At 43.0% G+C, this 19483-nt stretch overlaps 1 protein-coding gene across 5 annotated transcripts in view; it reads left to right on the top strand.

Annotated features, from left to right (window-relative positions):
• Positions 1–19483, top strand: part of ehbp1l1b (EH domain binding protein 1-like 1b) — a 44696-nt gene that overhangs the window by 8901 nt on the left and 16312 nt on the right. For 2 of the 5 annotated variants that reach the window (XM_034684599.1, XM_034684600.1), the window contains exons 2-8: positions 1883–1940; positions 2060–2155; positions 3081–3134; positions 3400–3578; positions 3748–3866; positions 9343–9487; positions 15512–15961. In XM_034684599.1, the coding sequence (XP_034540490.1) occupies positions 1883–1940; positions 2060–2155; positions 3081–3134; positions 3400–3578; positions 3748–3866; positions 9343–9487; positions 15512–15961 (1101 nt within the window). Of the gene's footprint in view, positions 1–1882; positions 1941–2059; positions 2156–3080; positions 3135–3399; positions 3579–3747; positions 3867–9342; positions 9488–15085; positions 15362–15511; positions 15962–19483 lie in introns of all 5 variants that reach the window. The other 3 variants (XM_034684601.1, XM_034684602.1, XM_034684598.1) reach the window with 2 other exon arrangements.

Here is a 19483-nt window from a genome sequence, read left to right as displayed (position 1 = left end):
TGTAGTCATGGATTCTACATGACTCGCTCTTCTGATTGGCTCGTTCTGAAAGCCTCTCAAGTTTACACTGAACTCGGTAGGTCAGCATTGATGTCCTTAACCCAGGGGTGTCAAACATGTGGCCCGCGGGCCAAAACCGGCCCGCCAAAGGTTCAAATCCGTCCCACATTAACTGGAATTTTTCAATGAAAGTAACTACTATTTCAGATTTGTCCTCTGGGGGGTCACATCAAATCATAGGAGTAAACCAAAACCTGAACAATGCTTTTTCTCTTAAAGTGAGAAATAGATTACTTGCTATTTGCAAAATTCAGTTGAGATCAGGCGGCAACCTCTGGTCTATAAAATATGAGTCCAATGTGGAAGTGCTAAAAACTGCAGTTCATTGAGGATCTGCTTGAGGCTGGCTTTAGAAATAAACATGTTTACAGCCTGGTACAAAAGACCAGTGTAGTCTGGATAGCTCATTTCTCTATCGGCACACACTGTAGGGGTTGAGTTTTTTTCTAATGCAGCAATTTGGAAGATATTGAGATTATGAGTCCTCCAATGAGAGGCACAGCTGACTTGACTGACAGGCGGGAACACTGTAGTTGTTGGCTAGTCAGCCAGCCTCTTTACATCACAATAGCTCGACAGCAGTCGAGCAGCATATTTTATACAGTCTATGGTGCTGACTGAGTGAACCAGAAGCTGAAAAGCGTTTTTTTTTTTTCAGGACTTTTTTTCTCAAAGTGATAAAATAAATGACTTGCTGTTTGCATAATCCGATAATAAGATGATCCACTAACTACTAACACTAGCACTACACCGCTGCATACAACACTGTCCAGCAAGCAAACTGTTCATGCTGGAACTGAGGAGTCCAAAATAGTCAACTTTACCTTCTTCATTATTAGAATCTATCTGTTCTTTTGCAGTAAACATTAAACTCGGTGTCAGGTGAATGGATAAGTTGTGTGTTTGGTGTGTTCGCAGCAGGTCTCAGTGCTTAAAGAGCAAAAGCCCACTGTGAGACTCATCATGGCAAAAAAGACCATACAAACATATTATGTTATGATTTTGCTGGTCCGGCCCACTTCAGATCAATTTGGGCTGTATGTGGCCCCTGAACTGAAATGAGTTTGACACCCCAGCCCTAACCCATGGATTACCCTCTAACAGACTTTAAGGATGACATCTGGGCTCTGGTGGCCTAGTGGTCTAAGCACCACACGTATAGAGGCTATAGTCCTCGTTGCAGTGGTCGCCAGTTTGACTCCTGGCCGGTCGACCATTTACTGAATGTCTTCCCCCACTTTCTATTCCCCACATTTCCTGTCCTATCCAATAAAGGCAAAAATGCCCAAAAAGATAACTTTAAAAAAAAAAAGATGGCATCTATTCCCTCTTTTGCAGAGTTTAAGACTTAATCTGTTTTTAATTAATCTATGGTTTTGTGAATGATAATGTGTGCTTGTTCCTTGTTTCTGATGTACCTGTGATCTCGACGGCATCGGAAATGAGGGAGACCTCAATGTCCTTTCCAGAATAAATAAAGGTTTTGAATTGAACTGAATATGTAGGGCTACTCATACAAAAGTATGAAGTGTGAGAAATCAAAGTGTATGGACTAGAAAAAGGGCAAACCAGAGCCATTCACTCTGGTTGTAGGTTTACTGCTTTCAAAATAAAAGGAACCCCATGACCTTTTCACAATTTTCTCTCATCCTCTCGCACCAGTTTAAGAACATTTTTGCCTTTTTGCTGCATTAACAGCCAATTTTAATAAGTGCATCATCTTTCCAGAAGGGAGCTGCCCCTTTAATGAATGGGGTAACATTAATTTTCCATGTGGCAAGACGTCATTTCTGTTTTGATTTATGTTTGTGGTCTTCCGTAGGCAACCAGACAAGCTGAGGGTGGTGTGGACCAGGAGGAACAGACGCATGTGCTCCAAGGTGACACCAACGTCATATGGACGCATAAGCAGAAGCACACACACACACACACACACACACACACACACACACACACACACACACACACACAGAGTCTAACTAAGTCATGTGTTGTTCAGCTCCACAGTTGGCAGCCTGGAATCAAAAACCCCTACAGAGGCATGGTGGTGTGGCCCGTCCCAGAAAACATCGACATCTCTGTGACGCTTTTCAAGGTACCAAAACCAGAACACGCTTTAAAGTCTGCTGCACGGACATATACAGAAGAAATGTGGCAACAAATACAGATCCAGAAACTTCCCTGCGAGTTAATCACAACAAATGTTATCTGAAGACTCTTTCCAAACAGAGCAGGTCTAGACCGTACTCTATGTTCTATTATTAACAAAGACCCAACATCAAGACAGGATCAGATCCAGTCCCATCTTACAGACAGGACTCAGTCTGATCTCATCTTAATCCACCATGAGCAGAGCACTCTGCAGCATTTAGCAAGTTACAGTAGCAAGGACAAACTTCCTTTAACAGGCAGAAACCTCCAGCAGGACCAGACTCATGTTAGACACACATCTGCTGAGACCGAGTTGGAGAGAGGGATAGAGGGAAATGAAGAGAGAGAGAGATGATAGTGGTGAGACGGATAGTAGTAGTTGTAGCAGCTGGAGTCTGACCCGTCCACAGCAGAGGAACCTATGAGACAAGGGAGCTCAGGGACTCCAGAAAGGTCTATGGTTAGTAACTTTAATGGGACAGGCAGAGAGGGGTGTCAGTTCCCCCAGCAGTCTAAGCCTATAGCAGCATAACTAAGACCTGGTCCAAGCCTGATCCAGCTCTAACTATAAGCTTTATCAAAAAGGAAAGTTTGAAGCCTACTCTTAAAAGTAGAGAGGGTGTCTGCCCCTGACTGGTAGATGATTCCAAAGGAGAGGTGCCTGATAACTGAAGGTTCTACCTCCCACACTACTTTTAGCGACTTTGGGTACGACGAGCAGGCCTGCATGTTGGAGCGTAGTGTTCTAGAGGGGTAATAGCGCACTATGAGCTCTTTAAGATACAAAGGTGTCTGACCATTAAGAGCTTTGATGATAAGAAATTAAACTAACTATCAAGGTCGTCAATTTTTTTTGTTCCTCTCTTCAGGAGATCAACGCTGACGAGTTTGAGGACAAAGAGTGGACCTTTGTCATAGAGGGTGTAAGTTTCTACACACTCCTATTAAGAATATAAAAGGAAATCTTTCAGTTGTATGTCACCCTGCTTTATACTTTACATAATGATTCTGTAATTTTGTACATTTTAAGTTGTGTGTAGTAAGTTGTGATGTAGCAATTTCAAAGTTTGTCATTTTGACTTTTACTTTGTTAAAGGATCTGAATACTTCTCCCATCAGCTGTTTCAGGAGCTTTATTTTGAAAAGGTTTACTCATGGTGTTTGTTTGTTTTTAATGGTCATTTAAAGGAAAACAAGGGGCATCGTAAGGTGTTAGCCTCTGCAGACATCAACCTGAAAAAGTTTGCCAGTCCGACACCGACCCAGACCGACCTCACGCTGACTCTGAAGCCGCTGTCCGTCAAAGTGGTGGAGGCCTCGCTCAAGCTGTCGCTGTCCTGTGTCTTCGTTCGGGAGGGGAAGGCCACGTAAGTTTGGTTCCTTCTGGTACTAAATCTGTTGTTACTGTGAAAAAGGGTGTTTTAAGGTTTAATGTCAAGCATATTTTTTGGCCTCCAGTGTCAAGATGTTTGTCTGTTTCTTCCTGTTTCTGTGTCATTGTTGTGATTAATAAAAGGATCTTCTCTTGTCCCTCAGAGATGAAGACATGCAGAGTCTGGCCAGCTTGATGAGCGTCAAACCGGCAGACATCGGCAACATGGACGACTTCAACGAGAGCGATGAAGAGGAGGAGAAGAAGTCTCTCACAGCTACAGGTGGGCCAAATCACACAAACACTTCTTTCCCATCTCATCACACATTTCTTCTTCCATACCTTCCTGTCCTCCTACGATTATTCCTGCTCTTCTGTTTCTTCTTCTTCTTTGGCTGCTGCAGTCGTTCCTCACACTCTTGTTCGCCCAAACCGCCCCGCTCCTCCTCCCCCCGACAAGAGAAACTCTACTGGACCCATGTTTCCAGGCTCAGGTAGCTTCTCTTCTTCTTCTTGCTCTTTATTTCACTCCTTCCTTGTTTGTTTTTCCATGCAGAGAGGAGGAGGTGTGAAACAGCTGTTATCAGCAGACTCAGTTTATATAACAGTATTTCACACTTGCATGCCATTTGTTCTGCGTACCACATATTTCTCATCTGGACATTAAACACCAGTGAAAATCATGTGATCACAGACTAATGCCTTTAATGTACAGACGTCTGTTTGAGGCAGAGAGAAAGCTCCATGTGAAGTTAGGAAACAAACATGTTATTGAATCAAAATATTCACCATAAGAGCCGTTCAAATCAACATTAATCTCACATCAGAGAACTTATCTCTGTGAGTGAAAGGACTTGGTCGAGCTCCTTTTAATGTTATTACCACATCTCGTTTGGTTTCTGGGTGAAAAAAGGATTTCTAAAGATGAATCCAATGATATGTAAGTTGTTGTTTATGTAAGGATGTAACAATAAGGGAAAAATACATGATCCTGTAGGGATAAGTCTTCATTCACAATTCAATCAGACAACTCACGTTTAAATTGTTTATTGTAGCAGCAAATACATATTCATGTTTGGTGCCCAGGCTCCGGCCTCATCACTCCCTGCAGAAAGTTTACATGCAGACTTTGAGGAGTGATGAGCAAAACATACTAAACCGCCCCGGAGCCTGCAGGTGGAAGCTGGGGAAGAAGAAATATCAGCAATGGCATGCAGCAGCAGAGTCGTTGACAGGCAGAGGGAGAGATGGGAGATTTTTCCCAGTTTAAATAGACCGCCAATTTGAGAGGCAGAGGGCAGGATTGGATGATGGATAAGAGAGTGGGACATGTGACGTGTATGGCATTGCAGCTCGAGTTGTCTGCCTGAACTAGCTCGCAGGCGTCGCTCCATTAAGTGAGATAAGAGATTTTTATAAAAAATAACATTTCAAAATAATATTAATAATAATAATGATGATCATATTTCTATTTGTATTTAATAATTATTTATTAATTAAATTAATTACAAAAACTATGTAACAAAGTGCTTTACATGGGCTGCAAAATAAAACAAGTGGGTCATAAAATCCCACAATGCAAGTTTGAAGAAATTAAACACATTTTAAAAGACATAACATTAATTTAAAAGAACTTTAAAGGAATACAATTATTTTAAAATATATTTTTAAAGACAGTTAAACTCAAGTAAAAAATAAGGAATAGAATTAAGTTCAGGTAAAGGCTCTGTGATAGAAGCATGTTGTTGTTTTTTAGTACAAAATCAAATCTTGCAAGGGAATAGTGAACATTTCAACATTTATATAATTGGTTAAGAAAAAAATGACTTAAGAGTTAAAGTTAAAAAAAATTAAATTAAAATATTTCCAACCAAATGTGCTTAAACTGTGTGTCTTTTAAAAAATTATGTAAAGGGGTGCTGGTGGCCTAGCGGTCTAAGCGCCCCACATATAGAGGCTATAGTCCTTGTCGCAGGGGTTGCCGGTTCGATTCCCGGCTGGTCGACCATTTCCTGCATGTCTTCCCCCCTCTCTGCTCCCCACATTTCCTGTCTCTCTTCACTATCCTATCAAATAAAGGCAAAAAGCCCCAAAAATATAACTTTAAAAAAAAAATAATGTAAAAAATGTAACAATAATCTACTATACATGTACAGTATATATATCAATCACTGCAGCTCTACATAGTTGAATAAAAAATAGATGGAGCAGTAGTTCTATATATTTCTGTGAATCACTGCAATAACAGTACCTCAGTAAAAAAAATAAAAGCTAATTCCCATCACTAATATTCTCACATTTACATCTAAAATAAGAACAAATCATTGACTTCCATTCTTCAAGTGATATTTAGTGACTACTGAGTTCTTAATAAGATCTTAACTCTCAGTTTGAGGAGCATTTCAGTCAAAGTTTTCTGCATGTGGTGTAAACTATTTAGGATATCTCTGAATAAGACGTTCCTAAATGGGCCACATGTCCACGGCTTGTTTGTGTTGTCAAACAAGGGAGTCATGTGATCATCTCATTCTCATCTCAACTCATGACCTTCTCTTTCTGTCTTTCCATCATTTCTCTATTTGCAAACTTCTGCTTTCATCCATCCATCCATCTTTACATCCACCTGTGGAGGTGACGGAGGTTCTGCAGTCCTCTCCCGCCCTCCTCTACCTATGGCTCCACGGCCTTCTCCACGCCGCAGCCGACACCTCATCACCACCGCCCCTGACCAATCAGAGATCCAACCTTCCCCTGGCCCCTCCCCTCAGCCGTCTCCCCGATCCAAGCATAAAAAAGCAGCTCTTACTTCCTCTGACCCGCTCCCTCCTCCCCCCTCTGATGTGTCTCCATCCCCAAAGTCTTCTGAGACACCCTCTCCCCAAAACTCCTCCTCTTCCCTTCAACTTCAGTCTCCCAAACCTGATTCTGTCTCTACTTCTTTAGTCACACCCGTTCTCCCTGTTCCCACCTCCTCCAAACTGTCAGCAGACACAGTTATCACCTCATTAACGTCCAAACTCTCCTCCCCTGCATCCTCACCTGAGAATATCATAACACCTTCCACCACATCCCAACAGTCCTCCATCACTGTAACCTCTTCTATGGTCCAAAAGACCATCCTCACCTCCTCCCAGCCTCCCCCTTCCAAACCCTCTCTCATCTCTGAGCCTCCATCCACTCATCCTCCTCTCACCCGGACGCTCTCCCAGCCTCCCTCTCTGCCAAAAATCTTCCAGTCAGGCCAAGGAAAAGGTATCAACAGGCTGCTGCATGCTTCCCTCTAACTGATTCCTCATGTGTGATGGTTTCAGCTTCATGTACGTGTTGGTTTACACGCTCTGATGCAGGATTTACTAACTATTCATGCACGGTGTGTGGTGTGTTTAAAAGGAGACCAAAGCATGATCCTGTGAAGGAAAGTTTCTTATGTTTGTTAGTTTTGGCTCCTGTTTCCTGTAATTTCATCCCAAATTCTTGTGAATTAGTGCAGTGTGCTCACAAAGTCCAGGAGGCAGGGACACATCACATGAGGGTTTATTTTTAGACAACCCATGAGGAAGGTGAAATTACACCAGACTGTTACTAACTTCATTTTCAAATCTTACTGAAGCAAGGATCCGTGTCCGGTCTGTCTCTGATCCATCACAGTACTGGACCTTCCACTGGATCCGCTCCGTTGCGTTCCAGCTGCATATCTGATCCCGCGCACGACGCATTATTCTCAACAGAGCAGATGGAGCAGGACAGGAAGTCAGGCACCAAAACAAAATGAAAACACCCGGTTAATTTTCAGAATAAAACACTCTGTGTTATCACCAGATCGTATTTCACTTAACTACAACAACAAACCGTCATGATGAGCGGAGCCAGGCCTGGAGTCAACAGGTCAGAGAGCGGATCAGAGACAGACACATCTTGCTATATGTCAGTACATAGTGCATAGACTTCTCTACATCTTGCTAGCAACTTATATGTCTAAACTTAAAGCTAGGGTTGGTAGTCACGGAAAACTAGCATGAATTTGAATGTAGCATCACATGCACGAGGGCCACTGATTCATGACCATATGATGGTGACTGATTCCAAACCGGTCCTCAGCACATCGTTTGTGTTTTGCACTACGTCAACTCATGTCTCACTCAGCGGTAAGAAAACACCAAAACATTCTCATAGTGAAAGTTAAAAACACAAACAAACATGAAATGTACGCTTTGCAGGAGGCGGGCAGAACGGCAGGACAGGATTTGATTGGTTTGATATTTTGGCTCCCCATGGCAGGGATTGGTTGGTGTTTTCCCAGGTTTACTCCGGCTTTAGATAGCAGCTTTTTTTGGCTCTTTTTTATGAACACATTATGTATTGATTACCATCAGGACATAAAGATCAATTTAACCAGTATAACAAAATGTGTATCTAAATCTGACTACCAACCCCAGCTTTAAAGAAGGTATGAAGGTAAAGGTATGAGGATCAGACAAAGACAGGAGGAAACACAGAGACTATTTACACACGGGGTAATGAGTAAGGAGACACAGGTGTAGACTACCACAAAGGAGAGAAAACAGGAAGTAAAACTAGACTGAACATATACTTGAAAACATTCTACAAAATAAAACACAGGACATGAATCACAAACAAGATGTAGAATAAAACAGGAAATCAAAGACGGATAAACAACACTCAGGAAATACTCAACCGGACAAAAACAACACGTGACATTATACTGCTTATTACCCAGCCGCCAAATAAAGACGTAAACAAGTTGACCCCAAAATATCAACTTCAACGTCCCTTACAAAACTCTCCTTCTACTCTCCTTGAACATCAGGGAAGAACTCTTTTGATCTGATGCTGCAGTAAAAGCTCCTTTCTTACTCTGACAGCTCATCTGTTTAAAGTCACATTCTTAAAAAGCATGCAGTAAAAAGTTAGTGTTCCTATCTCTGATAATAACACACTTTCTCTCTATTCCTCTTTCCACTCCTCTCTTCTTCTCAGTTCCTGTTTCTCTTCAGCGGCGCCCCCCGGAGGCTCAAATCACAGATGACCTGACTTCAGGCTCTGGTTCGTCTCTCTAGACTTTCTGCCCTCTTGTACCTCTCTTTTCTTCCCTTTTTTCCATGATGTCATTCATCTTCTTTCCTCTCTGATAGGCCGCCCTCACTTGTTCAGACCTCAGATTGTCAAATCAATCGCCCGCCCCTCGTCTCCCTCTCCTTTTTCCGCTGATGCCCTTCCTCTTGCATCAGCACCACCTCTTCCCAAATCTCAACCCTCCCAGCTAGAGTCAGGTAACAAACTCTCCTCAGTTCTACCCTTTCACTGTCTCTTAATCTCTTTCATCTATTTCATTCCCTCTATACTTCTTTTTTACTCTGCTTCCTCAGGTGCTCAGGGGGCGTGGCTATCATCTGCCCCTGACATCACTCCGGTTCCTCTGCTGAGCAGTCCCGACCTGGATGCTCTCTGTGATCCTGAAGCTCCGACCCTCACCCCCACTCTCTCACGCTCCTCTCCTCCTGGTTCTTCCTCTTCTCGCTCTACTACTGTTTTATTCTCCTCTCCTCATGCTAAGCTGTCTGTCTCTTCTTCTGCTCTTCCTGCTCAAATCAGCTCAGGTACACAAGCTTGCTAATGAAAGGATTTCCTGTCACCACCAAAGATGTCGAATGTTGAAAAATGTCTGACAGTTCTCGATGTGACAAGCACTAAATATCACCAACAGTGTACGATTCTGAGTTTCCTGTTGTTCCTTTTAGGCCCAAAGTTCCCCCTCATCCAAGAAGACAATGAAACATCTCCGAGCCAAGACGAGAGCTCTCCTCGAAACATCCAAGCTGCAGCAAATACATCCGACTCGAAGGCGGCCGTCACAGAAAACAAAGCTGGAGCAGCAAAGATCAGGTGAGGTCACTGGATATCATCTGAGTGTTTAAGCTTAGGTTGCTTGGTTTGGATCCTCAGAGATGTGTTTGGCCATGAGATGATGTTTGGAGAGAAAATGAGTCAACAGACTAAAGAGCTTAAGAGGCGTCCTGATGACGGGTGAGGAACTGGAGCAAAGCTTGAGAGGAACACAGAGGAAAGAAAAACTTCTCCAAAAAGTCTTCTTCTGGCTCATGTGTTGTCTCAAGAACAACAAACCCATGAGAGCTCATTTAAGCACAGGTTCACAGCTTCAGATGCTCTTGCAGAGCTAGTGTAGCATTTCATTTTTAATTTCTGAAGAGGGATTAGAAGCGAGACTTGTTCTAACTCTAAAGTATGAGTGTGAAATATATTAGCCAAGCATAAATACTGGAAACAAAATCCCCCTGATGGTGCCTCTGAAGCTCAGTCAGGGAGTCACCGTGAAATAGTTCAACCCAGTACCAAAAATAACAAGGAAGAGCAAGTTAATAAACTAAATTCAGAAGGGCTGGCAGGTTGTTTGTGTAAGATGAGATAGTGGAGAGCATTTTCAAATCAGAGGGTTGAATATGAGGAGACAGGGACGGGAAACAAGCTGCCTGGATGTGGCTAAAGGTGACAAAATCCATGTACCAACCCTTTAAAACCTCAGTAATTCACACATATTATCTTGGGTGTTTAAGTCTTACAAAATCAGAGGACTCATTCATTTTTAAACAAGCAAGAAACAGCGTTTTTTAGCTAGCTTAACTTTCCTATTATCCTTGGGGTCAATTGGACCCCATTCAATGTTTAACGTCTCTAAATGAATGACTAACTTCATTTTTTGGCTTCATATTTCATGACTTTTCCTAATTTAATGGGGACAACTAGGAAAAAATAAAATTTAAATGTTGATGTGTTCCAATTTCCTGTTAAAAAAAGATTACACATCTGTGTTCCTTGGGGTTAATTTGACCCCAGGTTGTTTTAGCTGTATACAACATAAGAAATATCAACATTTTACAAACATTTGTTTTAGTTGTTTTGGATGATATTGAGGTCACTGTAACCAAGGACACTTCCACATGTGACTGCAGGAACTTGGATCAAACCGCCAACCTTTAGATTGAGATATAATATTTCCAGCCACCATGTCTCTAAAGACATTCAATGATGAGTCCTGTTTCATAGGTTTTGATAACATAGAAACAAGGCAGGGCCGACGAGAGCATGACAAACTCACAGCAGTTTGATGTTCTGTTTTACAAATAAAGTCCTTCTAAATGCTTTAAATTGTCTTTATGCTTTAAATATATTTTATTTAAAGGCCATTTAAAGGCCAACATAAAATACCTGACACATAAATCTGGGTAACAATCAGTTTCTGGAGGTTTAAATTACTGGGGTCAAATTGACCCCAAAGATAAAAGATGTTAATAAATTTAAGGGTAACAGGAGGGTTAAGAGGTGCAGGTTGTGAAACTGTACTAAGAATTTGAACCCAAAAGCAGGACTTCAAAGGCAGGCGAGAATTCAAAGTCTGTTTAGCAGAAACAAGTTGGGTACACAGGTAGGCAGAAAAAAAAGGTATCAAGCAAGAAAGAGAAGTTTGTTCTTCCAAATGTCAAAGTTAGCCTTCACAGAAGACACAAAGAACATATCTTAGCTAGTTCTGCAATCTCTCTGCATGTCAATAAGTCTGTTTGGACTTCAGAGTTTGTTCATGGTTCATCGTGGGATAAAGAAGAAATCTTAGAGCAGTGTTCCTTTTCTTATCTTCTTGTCCTCACATCTTGTGTTTGGTCTGACAGGGTGTGCAAATAATTTACAACCTTATAACAACTCCTGAGTATTGATCGTCCCTTGATGAGCTAACCCTCCATTGTGCTGATAGAGTCAAAACCTGCTTTAGTTTGATGCTACCAACAGCTCATCCGTGTTTGTGGATGAAGGACTGAGAGTCTCATTGTTGTTCGTTGCCTGCAGCCCCGTTGTTGCTATATTCGAGGTGTTTGTTTCCTTCATGCTAACAGTAGGAGAGTGTTTGCACCCTGCCTCCTGCTGCATTTACCTCCTAGTGCATTGCAACTACCCCCTGCACGCTCCATCTCATAAAATCATCCCTGGAGTCTGACCTCCTCAATATTTCAATATTTCTGTCCCCCAGTCCTGCATCAGAGCTGATTATAGCCCCGCCCCCTCCATGGCCCTTCTCCTGTGAGAGCTCCACCCCTCAGCAGCCTTCCACCACAGTAGTAGCGGCGTTTATCACTCCCAAACAGACAAACGTTGATTTGAAAAGTGAGACAAAGAGTGTCACAAATGTCTTTAAGACGGAGACGCCGCCTCTGGCTCAGCCTGAGCCTGATTTTGATGACATCGTCTTTGAGTCACTTAACCAGAAACAAGAATCACGCTGCTTGTTTCTGGACGAGGATGACTCTAAGAGGGATACTATCAAAAGGTGTCCAGCAGGGTGAGTATTCAGATTTATAGATGATTAAGTTCCTAAACTATGTGAAGGTTTAAAATGTGACTTTAAAAATGTTCTGATGGTTTTCAAACACACAAACACAAACAAGGATTTAAGGAGTTTGTTTATCTGTTCTGCAGTCTGGAACAGAAAACCAATGAAAAGCCGTCACTGACAGAGCAGTTAGGAGGAGCGGCGACGAAGAGAGAGGAGGGGATGAAGGCAGAGCAGGAGAAGCAGAGGGAGAAAGAGAAAAAACAGGAGGAGGAGAAGAGAAGAAAGGAAGAGGCGCAGAAAATATTGCAGCTGAAGCAAGAAGAGAAGAGGAAACATGAGGAGGAGAAAAAGAGACTGTTAGAACAGGAGAAGAAGAGGTTCCTAAAGGAAGAGGAGGAAGTGAAGAAGGAGAAGGAGAGGAGGAAACAGGAGGAGGAGAGACTCCTGAAGGAGAGGAGGGACAAACAGGAGAAGCTGAAGGAGGAGGAAGAGAAGAGGAAGCGGGATGAGGAGGAGAGGAGGAAGAAGGAGGAGCAGAGGAGACTCATGGAGGCCGAGGTGGAAAAGGAAAAACTGAAGAGAGAGGAAGAGAGGAAGAATGAAAAGGAGAAATTCTTAAGGAAGATGAAGGAGGATGAGGAGAAAAGGATGGAGGAGAGGAGACTGTTTGAGGAGAGGAGGAAGGAAGAGGAGAAAAAGAGGCTTCTGGAAGAGGAGGAGAGAAGGAAGATGGAGCAACGCCTGTTGGAGGAAAGAGAGAAGGAGAAACAGAGGATGAAAGAGGAGATGGAGAAAAGAAAGAAGGAGGAGGAGAGGAAGAAAAATGAGACAGAAAGAGAGAGGCAAAAGAGGGAGGAAGAAGAGAGGAAGAAACAAGAGGAGAGGAGGAAAACAGAGGCAGAAAAGGAGAAGAAGGAGAGAGAGGAGGAGGAGATGAGAGTGAAAGAAGCAGAGAGAAGGAAGAGGGAGGAGGAAATAAAACAGAAAGAGGAGAATAGATTGAGGGAGGAGAAAGAGAGGATTGAGAGACTCTTGAAGGAGCAGAAAGACAAGGAAAGACGGCTGCAAGAGGAGGAGAGAAAAAAGAGGGAAGAGGAAGAGAAGAGACAGAGGGAGGAGAAGGAGAGAGCAGAAAGAAGGAAGAAGGAGGATGAAGACCGGAAAAGGAGAGAAGAGGAACTAAAGAAGAAAGAGACAGAGAGAATAAAGAAGAAAGAGGAGGAGGAAAGGAGGATAAAGGAGGAGGAGGAGAAGAGGAGGAAGAAGGTGGTCGTCGGTCTGGAGGCCAACAAGTCAGACGAGGACAAGCAGAAGATGAGGACTCTTGATGCTCCTCCTCAGCGCCCTCCTTTGGACAAAACCAGCGTTACAGTACAGCAAACTCTCAGCCAATCACAGCTGCCCTCACAAACTCTCAGCCAATCGCAGGACAGGAAGACAGCTCTACAGTCAGATAACAAACTGAACTCTTCCTCCAGTGAGCGGTGAGTGACAGCGATGAAACAAAGAGGAATGATGGTGTCCTTTTTGATTTCATACCTCAAACGGCTTCTTTCTTACTCAGCTTAATCAACCAATCAATCAACCAATCAATGAGTGTTAAGATCTTAACTTTCTCTGTGTTAGAGCTCTATTCATTTCTGTTAAATCATTCAACATTTATATATATATAAAATAAATTGTGTGATTCTTTTGTACGGAGTCCTTAAAGTGACATGGGCAGAAAAAAATTAATTGATATGTTCCTGTGCGCACCAGACTCTAACCCGTGCTCACAGGAAACATTTCTTGAGATCACAAGATATTATTGCGTGCTCATGTGAAAGTTTCCCGTGCTCACGACAAAGTTTCCCATGTGCATAAGGTACCAAGCGCGCACTGGAGATCAACCAGTGCATCACTGTCTTCCTGTTTCGATCTAGAAATGACAGTACGGCAGTTAGTTGAGCTTTATTTCAACCTTGGGCTTCTTTGTGAGGATATTATGGCTTCGCTTACACATCGTCATCGCTGCATTGTCTCAGAACGGCACCTAAAATGTACATTCTGCCTTGCTGAAGTGTGTTTTGCCCAATGGGATCATAGACTGTATATAAAATGAATGTCATCTCTCTCAGCTCGAAGTGAGGCCGCCACAAAAACTGCTCCCCCTGGTGGCTGGCTGCAGTATAGGTCAAAAACTCTGTCTACCTCATTCATTTGAATGGGGCTGCAGTCAAACTTTAAAAAATAAATACACGTCGTACGAATGTTTCTCACATCCGTATGCTGTGGTGATATGTAGTTAGTATTTGACTGTTTTGTGTTCAAGGCCTCTTTTTTCTGATTTCTATTAGAGGTTAAAAAACGGGGTTTTACATCCGGGTTTACTTTGACTGACAGCTGCCGTAGAGAGACACTCCATAGGACCTAGGGTCGGTACGCTGTAGGGCGGAGCTTGTTACTGTGGAAACACACAAATTCCCTACTGTGTGACTCTGGCTGCAGAAAATTTACAAGATGTCAGCTTTCTGGAACAGGATATTTTGGCTTCAAAACCGTACAATGGGAAAAGGTGGAGCGACGCTGTCCATACAGTCTATGAATGAGATATGCAGTTTATGTCACGTGCACACGTCATACCTTTTCCTGATCTCAAGAAATTTTCTCGTGAGCACAGGATAGTTTCTGGTGCGCCAGAGGGCATATCTAATTATTTTTCTCTGCCCATGTCACTTTAGGGGCTCCTTACTTTTGTGATTCTCAGCTTGTGAAATATCTGTTTTGTAAGGGTGGGTTGATCAATCGCCAAATTTTTGATACCAGTGATACCAAGCATGTCTGGATTCAAGATAAACTTCAGCTACAATCTTCTGTTGATATTGTGCATGCATGCAGTTCATAAATTTAAAGTTAAAAACTGCACATTATTGCACATTTAACGCACTTCCGTCATGAATTATGACACATTTCTTGCAAAGTCTTAAATCAAAATTAAAGCTTAATTTCAGTGAATCTTGGCGTCTTGTGTTTTGGCTTTATCGCCCACCCCTACTGTCTGCTCTTTGCATAAACTCCCCTTACAGCTCTCCTCTTCTTATCTCTGCTGAACTCTATTTGATATGTGTCCACCTCCCTCTCTCTCTCTCCCCTTATTCCAGTCTGGGACAGCCAGAAGGTTCACTGTCAAACACTGTTGTCTTAGACAAGAGAATATCTGCTGCATGTGCTCCACCCGGCATCCATTCAGGCCTCAGTGATCGGCCCTTCGCTCAAAGCAAGCCGGTCACTTTAGAGGTGGTCACCCTGGAGCCTCCTCCTCAGAGGCGTCCTGATGCAGAGGTCCCTCTTTGGAAAGCACTAGAAGGGAGAAATGGGAGAGATACTCCTGAAACAATCCTTGCCAAGGAGGGTGCAAAAAAACCTTTGTGCAGGGGGTAAGAAAGGATGAGGGGATGTGTGTCTGTCTGCTTCTCTGCTTTGTCTTGGTTTTTTGGGCAGCTGTGTGTCCGTCTGCTTCGCTTATAGTCTGGCATATTCAAAATGAAAATGTCTGCATCTTACATGTGTGTTTTTATTTCTTCTAGCTCACACAAAGAAGATGCCGCAGAGGTTGACGCATCAAAAGACTCAGAAACACATCCCACTGTGACACCTCCAGCTCAACCCAGCGCACCACAAACTAAAGAGGAGCTCAAAGAGCCCCACAAGGAACCAGAAACCTCCGTTAAGGTTCCCCTCAAACCAGAAGAAGAGCGCAAAGCTTTGGCGCTGGAGCCGCTGCAGCCTTCCAAACCGGAACCTAGTCTGCAGCCAGAACCAGTCCTCCTCCATGAGACAGGAAAACCACAACAAGAGGGATCGGATGAGGAGAAACCGGCAGAAGTCGTGGAGAGTTCGGTCAACAATAAGGAGCCGGTGTTCGAGGGAGAGAAGCAGCTGTGGGCGACCGTGGAGGAGACGACATCAGAGACAGGAGGAGTGGAGAGTAGAGAGAGCGCTGAAGAAAAGGAGGATGAGGGAGGTGTAACAGGGGGGTGAGTCAGTGACGGTTTCTGTGCAGCATGGCATGACATGTCTGCTTCATACAGACACACACACACACACACACACACCTGCACACTTACTCACTAACCTGCCACTGTGGTGCTGCAGCCTAACCAGAGCTTACTCACTTAACGTCATCTGCCACTTTTCATTTTAACGCCTGTGCCGTTACTGTTAGAGAACATCATTTCATTCAAGAGTAAAATGTGTATATGTGTGTGTTCGTGTGTGTGTGTTTGATGGTAGTGCATACACAGAGGCAGATGTGTGTGTTACAGAGCAGCAGACGGAGGCTCCTGCTGGCTTCATGTCTGCAGTGGTTGGGGTTTTGTACAGAGGGTGAGTCTCTCTGCCTGCCTGCCTGCCTGCCTGCCTGACCAGAAACGTACGTGTAAGGTTGTGAGGCGTGGTGCAAAGTAGTGCAAGCTTCAAAACAGACGAAGAAGAAGACGTTTAAGACATGAATGTTAGTCAGATATTGTAATTTTGAAGTACAGCATCTGATCTCACATTTTATCATCTATCTAGGGAGATGTTCTATAACATGGATTAGTCTTTACTTCATCCACGGCAGCTATTGGAGAGTTTGTGGCTTGCTGTAGTTTATCCTATACAGTGCACATGAAGGTTAAAGGGATATTTCAGTTTTTTTAAGTGGGGTCTTATGAGCTTTATGTCACCATAGCAGCCACAATGGATGCCGCTCAGCTCGGCCCCTAATGAGAAACTGCACACAAGCTAGGCTACAGATTTAAAAAAACTAAAGTATCTCTTTAATGCTGTGGAAAACCTTTGAATCAGTGCAGAAACATTGCACTTAAGGTTGAAAACTGTACATTCAACCACGGTGTACCAGTGTGGTAACAACGAGGGGAGGGAATCATCCCTGGACTTACGATTTTGATGCAACACGACATGATACGACTGAGGCTGCATCAAAGTTCATTACAGTCATCAAGTGAGGAAGAATTAAAGTCAACAGGAGAAATAAGCAGATCTTAGTGAACTGTAGTGAACTGTAGTGAACTTAGTGGATGTCAAAAATGACCCCCAGGATATACCACTCATTAAAGGTGACATATCATGCAAAATTGACTTTTTAATGGTTCTTTACCTGAAATATGTTTCCCTGGCATGTCTAGAAACCCCCCGAGAATGAAAAAAATCCATTCTGCCCCTGTTTTGATTTCTACACCTTTCTGTAAATGTGTGTGAAGATCTAGTGGATGATTTTTATTTACCATGGATAAGTGCTAGCGCTAGTTAGCATAGCCACACGTCGTAGCTGTAGCTGTGTACCAAGACACACGTCTACATACTGACAAATAAAACAACAAGAAACACTAAATCTGTGACCAATGGTTCAGAAAAGGTCCCGCTGCCTTTCTGGCAGAGGTCGGTTTTACTCCCCACGTCTGCAGATTTAAAGATCTAGTGGATGTTTTTTTTTAATCATGGATAAGTGCTAGCGCTAGTTAGCATAGCCACATAGCTACATGTACCAAGACACACGTCGACATACTGATAAATAAAACAACAAGAAACACTAAATCTGTGACCAATGGTTCAGAAAGGTCCTGCTACAGGCGCCTCTCCGTCAGGATCAGATTCTGGATCAAATTCAGAGGGTTGAAGTAACGCGATCTCTGAGCAGCCGTGTATATTCAGCCAACATGTAAACATTAGATCAACATGCTGGAGAGCCGAGGCACACCCACTTCCGGAGGGGGCGTGGTCAGAGAGAAAACAGAGTGTTCTGATGAGGACTGAAGAAGAGGGCTTTTCAGGCAGACCAAAATCTGATTTCAAAGTGTTTTTTGAGCATAAACTTTAAAGACATGTTTTGGGGACCTCTTAGACCAATATATGTTGATGAAAAAAGCGTGATATGTCACCTTTAAAAGTTAGGGATTTTTGACTTTCAGGTGACAATTATGGAAAATGTAAAAAAGTTGATGCTACGGTGATATTATATCATGAAAGCAGGGTATTTAAGTAGCAGCATGCATTGATAATTCTTCATCTCAAACAGTTTATTGAAACAAAAGCTAACAACAGTGGTGGGTGTACCACAACAACACATGTCAATGTCTCAGTAACTCATCATGTGACCTTGAGCATCAACTACAGCTCGACTTATCGTCAGCTGAGGCGTCCCTCTCTTCTTAAAGGGCTTCCCTCAGGTCATTCAGGTTCTGGGGCGCGGGGTTTCGACCCTCTACACCAGGGGTTTCAGCCTGCGACCCCAAAAATATAGGTGCCAAAGACATGTGACCCCTACTGTCCCTCAAAGTGATTAAATGTTGCTTCAAACTTCATTTACTTCAACTTCAAAATTAGTTTGCCTACATAATTAACTGTTAGCTAACCCTAACTTTAGGAGTCATCTGGCAACAAAGAAAGGCATAGAACTAATGAAATGTACTTAATTAAAATGTAACTACAATTTTGTCCATTTTTTTACAATAATGGGTAAAATAAGCAAATTTAGATTACTTAAAAAAAATCTAAAAATCTTGAAGACATCTCGCGACCCTCAGGGGGTCCCGACCCCACACTTTGGGAACCCCTGCTCTACATGACGACTTAGTCCTGTTGTTGATGGATTGTTAGGAGTCGTCTCGGTCTCATGAAGTCAAAATGTGAAGTTTAGATACAAACCACAACATTTAGTGGTGGATTTATGGATCTGACACTTGTTGGATCACCTTTTTAGAGAGCAGCATGATATGCAATAAGTACTGAAACATTGAACAGTTGGATATGTGCATTTAAAAGTTAAGAGAAGGTCAGATTAAGTTCACCTGTAGATGTAAAAGAGTATTAAAGGTGCATTTTGAAATTGTATCTGAAAGCTGAATATCCCAAACTTGAGTGAATATTTTTGTCCCACCCCTCGTCACAGTGTGGGTCGTCTATCCACTGTAGTTTTGGCTGTCTACGTATAATCACACACTTAGCTGTTATTAGGTCTTACTTGTGTTCACTGGCGAGCTGTGTTCCTCTGAGCTCTCACTTGCATGACACCAGAAGAGTTTTCCCATGTCACTCACTCATCATGCTAAATGCGAAGCTAACGTCAGCAGGTTTCTCTATTTCTAAACAAGTGAGAATAATTCTTCTCTGTGCAACCAACATTAGAGTTTCCTCTGTGGACTTTGGACCGGCACCAAAACAAAGTCTGAGAAAAAGGGAACTACTTAATCACGCATGCTGTCGCTCCGCTCAAAGCCTGCTGAGGTCATGTTAGGGTGAGCCCCGTCTCAGAGTCTGTCCCTCGTGTTTGTTCCTTCAGCTATGAGACAGTGGCCTCCATCCTGCAGACGGCCGGGTCCACCGCAGATCAACCATCGCTCTTTATAAGTGAGGAAGATCGGCTGAGTGAGGCCGAGGTGACAGATGAAGATCCTCTGTTCTCAGCCGGCATCTCTCCTCCGACCGACTTCTCTGACTCCACAGCAACAAAGACGATAATCAAACCGAGAGAGGAGTCTCAGAAAGAGGAGAGGGGG

This window comes from Notolabrus celidotus, chromosome 5, assembly GCF_009762535.1.
Source record: "Notolabrus celidotus isolate fNotCel1 chromosome 5, fNotCel1.pri, whole genome shotgun sequence".
Lineage (NCBI taxonomy): Eukaryota > Metazoa > Chordata > Actinopteri > Labriformes > Labridae > Notolabrus > Notolabrus celidotus.
Note: the sequence above shows the minus strand (reverse complement) of the source record. Positions and strands in the feature narration are given on the sequence as shown.